The sequence below is a fragment of the Typopeltis vanoorti genome, chromosome 10 (assembly GCF_054136105.1).
Source record: "Typopeltis vanoorti isolate ZY-2024b chromosome 10, IOZ_Tvanoo_1.0, whole genome shotgun sequence".
NCBI lineage: Eukaryota > Metazoa > Arthropoda > Arachnida > Uropygi > Thelyphonidae > Typopeltis > Typopeltis vanoorti.
The window spans coordinates 137,211,851-137,222,827 of NC_143558.1; the positions used below are offsets into that span (position 1 = coordinate 137,211,851).

Genomic DNA, 10,977 nt, shown 5'->3' on the forward strand with positions numbered 1-10,977 from the left:
TACAGTAAAACATCCCTCGTAAAAATCTTTCGCTTTCTCTACCTAGAAAGGGTCAGATTCGTGATAAACGAAATGGACAGTTACTGAACTACACTAACTGATATACTCAGTATAGCGAACTAGTTCTAATTACTTTAGCCGAGACTAAATTTCCACCACTTCTAGATAGGAAAAAGATTACCCGACACTCAGAAAAACTCTTTGTTATCAGCACGAAACTCAGGTTTCTTCTTCCCCTCTCAAGTCATGTATTAACCAACGACAGGTTCCGAAATGCATTAAGGTGGGGGCGAGGAAGGTAGGACATGGAACGGAGCTCCAGCATTTGACCAGGTCGCCGTTTCCTTGAAGGACGCTGAGAGAAAGTGGATCAGAGGCGTGAGGAGCCACGCCAAGAAGAAAACAGGTTTGTTACACGGTGTCCAGGGCGTAGTGGCTGGCAACCTTGATTGACGAAAGATATGTGACATACTGTCCACAGTTTCCGGCAAAACGTTTTCAAAATGCGCCGAAGGTCAGAGCAAAGAAAGGGGATTAGTATAAAAGCTCTGCTTGACAGTAAGCATTCAACAACTAAGTTCGAGAGAGCTAAGCATCACCTTTTCGATCAACATGAAGTCTGTGGTAAGTGTACCTTGTCGTTAGCAGTAGCATTCGTACGTTTCTCATATATTATAACAAACCCTCAATGCTCTAGGTCGCTATAGTCTTGGTTCTCGCTACAACTGCGATTATCTCGGATCACAATACCACCCTGACCGGGCAGGAGAACTGATGATTGATTGAAAAAAATAATAAAATATATATATATATATATATATATATAATTTTTTTATCAATTCTCGCTAGTCCCCTTAGTCTCTAAAAGTTAGATAGCGCTACAAGGGCATCGCCTACTCCCTACAGTGGAATAAAATGCGTTAATGAATTTATTTATTTTGTTATATGTAAACTAAGGGGCTCTGCTTCCCTGGCGCCTACGGTACCCAACCCCCGGAGTTCCGGGCTGGTAAGCTGGAGACAAAAAACGTGACATAAAAACGTTACAAATTTCGGCTTATCTTTTTATGCATATAGAGTAGACAATACACATTTAAATAGAGACCGCGGTGTTAAGGAAGATGATGTTAAAAACACATATAATTCATTTCTAAGATGATGTTATGCTTAATTTTCCGATTCATATATTCTTATCCTTCGTAAATCATTCGGCTTATTGAGATTTTACGATGTTATTGGCGTTGGCAATGGCTGTGTTGAGTGAGCGAGACATTTCCGGAACTACTCTACTAGAAATTCCAGACGATTACAGTCCGATCTGGAATAGCATTTCTGTGTGTGTGTGTATGTGTGTGTGTGTGTGTGTGTGTGTAAGTAGATGAATTTAGGCTAGAGCTCACAATACCGATCAAAATTTTAAAACCAGTATTTAGTATTTTTAAATTATGAAATGGAAAGATCGGCATTAATACTGGTATTCCAAAAACAAACATATTTCTCAATAAATTTTCATAACAATTAAATGTAGTAATGTAAGGGAAAGACAAATATTTACAGTGCTTGAATTCATGTTTTGAAATGAACTTTTATTATCCCAATAATAAATAATAATAAATATTCTGACAAACATTACCAAACTCTGTTTGGTAATTTTTTTTTTTTTTTTTGTGTGTGTGTGTGTGTGTGTGTGTGTGTGTGTGTGTGTGTGTGTGTGTGTGTGTGTGTGTGTGTGTGTGTGTGTGTGTGTGTGTGTGTGTGTGTGTGTGTGTGTGTGTGTGTGTGTGTGTGTGTGTTAAGAATGAAGAGATATACTGAACATCTTCAAATGTTAATACGTTAGAGTTTTAAATGTTTCGATTTTTTCTCTCGCAATATTTGTTGGTATTTCTCTCATGTTATGCACCTGATGAAGTTTTCTAAGAAGACGAAACTAGTTGTGCTGTTCATTTAAAAATAGAATAGTGTTTCTGTTTTTATCTCTCGGCTTATAGTCATTTAATCTGTTTCAAAAATATATATACTGTATGTATGTGTGTGTACGTGCATGTATACGTACATACTGATACTGCAAATTTTATAAAGTTGAAGCATCCGTGCTACCTGTCCGAATAAAGGGATCTCTTAAGAAATATAAGCAATGAAGTATTATCGATAAAATTGGATCTAATTTTGGTAGTATGCAGTTAGAAAGTTAAAAATATTGTTAGAAAGGAAATAAGATTATTTTGAAGATGAAAGAATGAGGGCGTATGCAGACTTACTCCCTCATTCTTTCATCTTCAAAAAAATCTTATTTCCTTTCTAACAATATTTTCATGGTTTCGAATTTTTTAGGAAGGAACAGTTAAAAGCCTTTCATAAACTGCGGACTCAAGTTTATCTTTTAATAGACTCAGGAGGCAATTTCTTATTTTGCAAAGAATTTGTGGAACACTGATGTTCTGTTCCATGTCGGTCTTCTAAGGTTGAATTCTGTTCATTCTGCTTTATTAAGCTAAGTATAATTTTCACTTCGGTATCTTTCCTGGGTCCAGGAAAGAATTCGCTATCGTTTTCTGTGTCACTGAACATTGAAGAATCTGTGATAAATTTTTACACCTGTTTCAATGCCATGTGCAATTATCTAGCTATTTAAGAAATTTGATTGCCAAGAGTGCCACAATAATTTTGTGGCAGCATCTAAGTTTTAAAAAATTTATTTTTTACGGTACAGTGCATCTACTTCTAAATTTATCGGTAATGGTGTAAAATATAGCTGCAGATAATAAATTAATACTCGGATTGAAATCAATCACAGCTTTCTGCACATAATATCGCAATATGATATACTACAATATACTTTGTAAATCTTTATCATTTCTGGTTAGTAAGCTGCTAAAAATTCAAACCACTTTTCGGATTTTTGTTATAATAGCAGATAAATAATTCTGATTCAGATAATGAGGAACGGTACCTGTAAAACTATTTTCTATAATTGCACCATGCTCATATTTTCAGATTTTTCTTCATTTACTGTTGATTTATAAAGTGCAAAGCTGCTGTTGAGCATTTATTAGCTTACCAAATATGTTTATAACTGATAATTCAAGTTGGTAAGCAAATTATGTCTTCAGAAAGACAGAGACAGTATTCGTCTAGTTTTTCTCTACAAGTTCTAAGCAATTCTCCTCTGGCATGCTACCGAACGCAAATACTAGTTTAATATTCCACAAAATTCCCCACAGAGTAAACGTTTATATTTAAATATCGCCTATCGAGTGCTGATGTCCACTCGTCAAAAGTCAAACTAAATCTTCTCCCTTCTGATTTAAGTCGAGCTATTTCATTTACTATCGTTTTTCGAATCTGACTGCTATATTCCAGTACCATTTTATTAGCGATTTGGGTAAATCAATAAAATCTCGCGATCAACCCTTTTCTGATATTAGTTTTAGATTTTTTTAGTACATCACACTCTGAAGTTAAAAATAATATTGTAATATTGCAATATTAATGCAATATTTACACAAAAGTAAATATTACATTAATATGCAACATTTACTTTTGTGTGCAACAAAGTGTCTAATAAACCAGATCGGAGTTTTAGGACGTTTACAGATTTCTGTTACATTTATGTTATGTAACAATTCCTGTAAATTCAATAATATTAATAATTTATTATTATCGATTTTATAATATTCTTTTGAATGAACCATAAACAGTTATTATTATTTTTTTAAAATTAGTACTACAAGACGGTATTTTTGCATCAATATTGGTATTTTAAGGACCAGAAAAAAATGGCCTGGAACCGGGGATCTCGTAATCTAAGTCTAAATTTCACGGCTAACTTGCAAAACCATGGAAATATTTTAGTAACTGTTGTCTTTAGTCATTTTTTATTTTTAAAATTTTAATAATTTATTAATTATTACTCACTAAGTTACTTTTAGTTAAAAATTACTAAATTATTAAATTTTATTTTACTATTTAGTAATATAACAGAGCAAAATAGCAAGAATGTAAACAGAATTCAGTTCGGAAATATTGTGAAAAAAAAAAGTTCGAATTAAAAGAACCATCACATATGTAGTACACGTTATTATATCTATTTTGCTAAATTAATCAAATTTATCTATAGTAACTTTCTACCTTAGCTGAAAAAGCTTTATACCTGACATTGCACCGTTTATTTTATACTTTTTTTCTTTACCTGCACGTTACTAGACCAGTAAACGTTCATCTAAATTATTGCGTGAATGTAACTGAACCATAACATTCGGCAATCTTTTAAAGATAAAAGCACTAGATTTTTCGTCCGTTTGCCAGCAATATTTCAATTGTTATCAAAGACCTTTCGGCGATTTTCGTATCACATTTTCATAAAAACTACATTAAATTCCCAATTTTATGTTTATGGCATTCCACATCGCTGAAGCCTTTCAAAATTTATTTCCAGATACAAATGTTTGGGCTTTGCAGAGCGTGTTCATAATGTGTGCATAAAACTGTCTTCAAAGAAACCAACTGCCATTTGTTTTCTTGCAGATATTTTTTTGCTGTATGCTTTCTTTGGTCGGCGACGAAAAGGTTTTGATTGTAGAACTCATACCGTCGTCACTAAAAAGTAGTCAATAAACCGTGGTTAATTCGCCATTTTCAGTAGTCGTCTTATCGATTTTTAGGCAAAATTTAATATACAGGTTTTCCCGATTCTTAGATATAACGAAATCTGAGAATTGGCAGAAATATCTTTCACAGCTAAGTGCGAAATATCCAAAAATAATAAGAGATGCAATCTTGTCTACGCTGGCAACAAGCTGCTTGTTCGCATGCAATTGCACATACCACTCAGGTGAGAAGTGTGTTTTGTTGGAGAAATAAAGTATGTCTGGTATATTATTTATCTAATGATATCGATTTCATAATATAAGTTTCATTTTATTATTTTTTAAAATTTATTTTATTCCAATAGGAATCCATGCTGATATGACCGGCTATTGAATATTTTCCTTTAATAGAATTGCTATCATCCATTACGTTAGGATAGTGTGCATCACTGATACCACTGGGGTTATTAAAATGCTACTTATTGAACAATAATACTCAAAGTAGTCGGGTTTATTAATTAATTACTACTTACTACTATGCTTCTGTTATCTATAAAAACAAGGAAAATTAAAAAAAAAAAAAGATATATTTTTGAAATCCCTTCTTATCTAGCACTATTTTATTATTATTATTATTATTATTATTATTATTATTATTATTATTATTATTATTATTATAAAAACCTCCATGGAGTCAAAGACTCATCATGGGAGGTCCACTGTTATATACACAGTTTATCACTGTGTATATAACTGTGCCTTAAATATATTCAATGTCTCTGCACACACCATCGGGCAAAGCATTCCAATCACACACCACTCTCTATGCAAAAAACCTGCTCCTCACTTCCTTGCTCACACCCTCCTTATACAGCTTCCAGGAATGATCTCTTGTTCTCCTGCTATCCTCACCCATTCTCTGCAAAACCTCCCCGACAATAATCTAGTAATAACCTCCTCCTTCTATCAACTAATTTCTGCAAATTGCATTTTGTCAATCTGTCTTCATACTCTACATTCCAGAGACCAGAAAACACCTTAGTCAATCGCCTCTGAACTTTTTCCAACGCAATTTCATCTTTTTGAAAACCAGGTGACCAGATCTGTGCACAGTAATTCATATGTGGCCTGATCAAAGCCTTATACAAAGGAACCATAACATCCTTACTTCTACAAGTCAATGTCCTCCGCATCATTCCCATTATCCGCTTTATTTTATTTTATTTTTACTTTATTTTATTTCAGTGAGTTCTGTGTATATATATTTCCAGATTCATACTTGAATCTATGTAAGGATGATTGAGTGTTCCTGAAATACACCACGGCCTATGAATGGTAACTTATCCAAATATCTTAATCCATGTACCTCGGAAAATAATTATATAAAATATATATATGATTTCATGGTTGGTTGGAAACAGACTGGTGGCGTCGGTATCCTAGTATGGAGATCTCGTGAACATCATTGGGACCTCCCTACCTCACCGAATATACTTTATTCCCTAATTCTTATTTGCGATTGTTTCAGATCATGTATTACCTTACCTAGTGACAATGTGGCCAGATGTATCTGAAGTCTTCCGTTAAGACCCTTCCCCCTTGTCGCGAACCTCGCACTGTGCAAGCATGGTTCGAAAAGCACATCCAAGCACGATGTACTCCTCTGGCTGCCTAATTCTCCTGATTTAATGCCATCGAACATTTATGGGCTTATGTGGAACGCAGAATCCGCCGCTCGACGCCAGTGCCTCACTCGGTCGTTGACTTTGGGGAAGTTATTCGGTCTAGATGGTGCAGAACACCTCAGGCCAACTTCTGTGCTCTAGTGGAGTCAATTGCAAGATGGATTCAAGCGGTTATCTCGGTTAATGGATGTCCAACCCGCTATTAGGTAGATAGGCGGTGATAATGTTTTAGCTCATGATTTCTTCTCTGATATTTTTGTCTCTACCACCTCAGTAACGACATGTCTGTAGTTGGAATGATCAGAGTTCAATTTCCGTTATTATATAACACGAGAGGTATACTCATCTCGCATTTTTGGAGTGGAGTAATTTATTATTTATTTTTTACCTGATGATTTAGTTTTTCAGTCCAAAGGAAATAGAAAAGGTTTTTGCATCCAGAAACTTGAGTTTCTAATCATACATCTGCAAACCTTAAATGAGCATATGATATTATCATTATTACATTACACCTCCATTGAATTCGAGGACCCATCGCTGGATGCCACTCTACATAATAAAACACTACATGATTCACCATCTACACTATACAATCCTCTGTCAGCACTATACTTATCTACTACCCACTATATAGTATTTTTGTACGTAAATTGCGTGTCATTTATGATTATTTGATTTTTGAGGAAGAACAAAAAACCCGAGTTTCCGGGAGAAAAACTCTGCTACCTCCGTATGAGATCGACTAACTCTCTTTCAACTTTACTAGCCCATAAAACGATTCCTTTCGTTCATAACGAGAATTCGAACTCAGTTCTTCTAAAATTGAATGGCGTGTATCCTGTAGTTCTTCCAACTGGGCGATAACAAATGACAAAATCACTGTTTCAAATTTATGGAGTTGTCCACGGTCATGTTCATTGACATAGACAATAACAAATCCGTCTCACAGTCTTAGTTGGTTGGGCGCAATCCAAACAAAAGTAAAAATTCTCATATCGACATTATCTTTAAGTAAAAGACATTATGTGTGTCCTATGCACATATTATTTTTTATAAAGGAGTCGCATCAACAAAAGGTTGGAAACCTGTAGTACATTACTGATATGGTTGGGCAAGAGCTGTTTATGAGAAACTCTGCTCTACAGTACAAGCCTGGTTTGTATACAACTTCAGGAGACATATCAGGAAATGAATATAGCCTGCCACCTAAAAGCATTCAAATGTCTTTTTTGTTATTTCAATTAAAGATTTTATTGTACAATTTAATAAATTTATATATGTTCATAGCATTTTGGGAGCTGTAACTGAGATTTAATAAATTGCTTTCCAGGCGCTCACATTTCTCTCGAGCAACATCACATCCACACCACTTAGTAGAACCACATTTTGCACATTTTGAATCAAGAATTTACAGGGTTGTCCATCATAATCATATTCACCAACGTAAGATCCAATTCGGATACATTGCAATAATACTAACGTCGTCAGATACATTTTCACTTTCTATTCTTAATTATTTAAAAAGCTTTAATGAATATATTAATCAAGTATTACAGTTGAATTCAATATTTGATTTTAGTATCTGCATGGCTACAATCTGATTCAACTGCATCTATGTGTAAATAAGATGCTTTGGATTATTGTTTCTCACTCACTAAGTAAGGTTGTTTGTTCGAATCGATTGTGTCTTTAAGGTTAAAATTAAGCTCAGAACTTTAAGATTAAGATAATTTTCTTTTACAAACTTCAGTCCCAATATATGTAACGAAATGTGTTTATGTGTGTTTATAACATTTTAATCGAGTGTTACTGCTTTTTAAGTTATTATATTTTCATTACAGGTCGTTTTCATGGCTTTTGTTGCTGCTGCGCTGGCTAGCGGATACATTGGCGGAGGCTACGGTGGCTATGGAGGCCACGGAGGGTATGGAGGCTATGGAGGCTATGGAGCTGATGGAGGTTATGGAGGTTTAGGATATGGTGCAGGCTACGGAGGTCACCCAGTAGGCCGTGCTATTTCTTACTCCACTAGCATACGTCACCCTGGTGGCTATGGAGGACTAGGATATGGTGGAGCTGGATATGGAGGAGCTGGATATGGTGGATTGGGATATGGAGGTCTGGGATACGGTGGTTATGGAGCTGGACATGGTGGCTATGGTGCCGGGTATGGTGGACATGGTGCATTCGGAGCTGGTTACGGGCTGGGCGGATACGGTGGTGGTGGTGGTGCTGGAAAATGGTAAAGGTAAATATATCGTATTGCATTAACATATACGTGACTTTGAGATAATATCATGAATACATGTTACTGAAATTATTGCATTCTAATCCTAATTATATTTGATTATATTAGCGAAAATGATAGTTCAAAAATTGAACAAGACATACGATGTTATGTCCTGTTATATCCTGTAGTATAATTCCAGAAATGTTCTTTTCTTATATACATATTAGACTAAACGGCCTGTTTAGTCTAATTGCTTTATCAAACTGAGTACCCAATTTTAAGCGAATTTTATTACGATCTGAAGTTTTTTTTTTTATTTCGTATCTGAAGTGAAAAGAGAAGAATAGACGTCCCAATTTCAAGGATTAAAAAATTAAATTTTTTCATGAGGATGTAGCTAACTTTATATCGAAAAACCCCTTACAGTTATTCCTCACAACACGACGCGATTCAAACTCAGGATCTTTTCCACCAAAGAATATGCCGGTTTGAAGAAAAGGTTCAATAATTATTACTAGCTCTTGATGTGCCCCAAAATATCTTGTTCGTTCTTTTTTTCCTCCCCTTCTTAAAAAAAAAAAAGTTTGGAAATAGCAGCGTGTCTATTATCACGAAGCCACGAAATACAAGAGTTAAAAATATTGTCACACAACAAAAGTTTGTTCCATCTCTGGAACAAGCAATTATTCAATTACCATTTAGCTTTACTGAACTGAATAATGTATTTCGTATAATTTTTAATGCTGTGATGTCAGTTTACATTAACAACAATATATGCTTTTCTGTTAACCATGAAGAGTTTTACTCTTTTCTTTCTTTTTTTTTTCCAGATCTTCACGTGGAAGACATTCTGGAGGGTGTGATGGTGTGCAGTAATTTAACATTTCCTGTATACAACATATGGTTAAATAAATGTGTCTGTCCAAACTCTAGTTTTCTATTATTCAGATATTCCGTCTGCTCACAATTTACTAATTAATGTGTACGCTTATTGAAAAAAATAATAATAACAAGTTACAATATCACTCAACATAACAACAGCAATAATAATAATTCAATGAAATTATATACAGCGTGAAAAAAATTTAAGAACGATGCCTTACTGATGCAAATTCTCTTGTGAGTGTTACATATATTTTGTTATATTAAGAATAATTTTGTGTAATATTGTTTTTACATTTTCAAGAATCTCAAAAAGAAAGGCAAGTAATAATCATCATCATTAAAAAATAAAATTAAACCGTCTAACGCCTTTTATTCAACTAACCGAACTACTGGAAATCGCTAAGCACCCAATCTCCTTCCTTTGTTGCCATCGATGGTCGTAGCTTTCGATGATATACAAGGCCGACAATATGGTAGACAACTGCTACCAACTTATCGTATACTCCTTTCTCGTATTATTGTCTGGAATAATGCAAGTTCTGCGGTCAATTTTTCTGCGGGGTGACAATCTGAGTTTAAGGAAGAAAAGAAAAAAAAAAACCCTATTCGTCTGGGCCAGAGAGAAATCCACTAACGAAGCCACAGGCGCCTGTGGCATTAAAACTAAAGATTTGAAACCTTTAAGTTGCAAATATATACAAAAATATATTCTCCAAGTAAATTATTTGATATAATTAATTTTAAGATTATAATGGAATTACAAGTGTAAAATAAAATAAAAGAAGGAAGGTGGGAAAGAAAAATTAAAAAAGAGTGTGAGAGAAGAAAAGAGAAAAAGAGAGAGTGAAAGCTGAGAAGACGAATATAAGGATAAAATAATAAGTTATGTGAAATAACAGTGATATAAAATAAAATAAACAGCAAATGTAAATGTAAGGTGAAACAAGTTAAATTACACTGAAATAAAAATAAAGCGAAAAATAAAAATAATAAAAAAAGAAACTGCACTATGCTTAATAAAAACTAAAGATGATACTAGTCAAAATAAAAATATATATAGCAGTTAAGGATAATAGTTAAAGTAGCTTCCAGCAGCTGATAGCAACACACACACACACACACACACACACACACACACACACACACACACACACACACAAATACAAAAACTAGCAGACCATGCTTTAGATATTCCTTCACACAGAATTAAATGGAAGAAGACATTTGTAATGCAGAGCAGTTGCTAAGAGACAAGTTTTGGAATCAACCTTGGCTATTTAAACTATTTTTGGAGTCAGCATCAGCTCCCTTAGTTTTAACACGTAGGATTGCATTAATCTGCTAAAGATCTGGTCTTAGATGCGGTCTTAGAAATCATTCTAAGACCGCATTTAACCTGAATTCATTTTTATTTGGTCTCCAAGAGAAACCTTCGTAGGACATTAGTTCCCTTCAGTTCTAATTTGAACTGTTGAACTGTTTTAAGTTTAATTGTTACGTACTTTTTCACAGTTTTGATGTGTGTGTGTGTGTGTGTGTGTGTGTGCGCGCGTGCGTGCGTGGAACTCTGCAGGAGAAAGTTTACTAT

General features: G+C 34.4%; 1 protein-coding gene across 1 annotated transcript; it reads left to right on the forward strand.

The window, feature by feature from the left end:
* Positions 1-612: 612 nt before the first annotated feature.
* LOC150102829 (uncharacterized) lies at positions 613-8,520 on the forward strand. Its single transcript, XM_090398747.1, has 2 exons — positions 613-630; positions 8,116-8,520. Exons 1-2 carry the CDS (start codon positions 613-615, stop codon positions 8,518-8,520), a joined length of 423 nt encoding a protein of 140 aa, XP_090254873.1.
* The last annotated feature ends 2,457 nt before the right edge of the window (positions 8,521-10,977 follow it).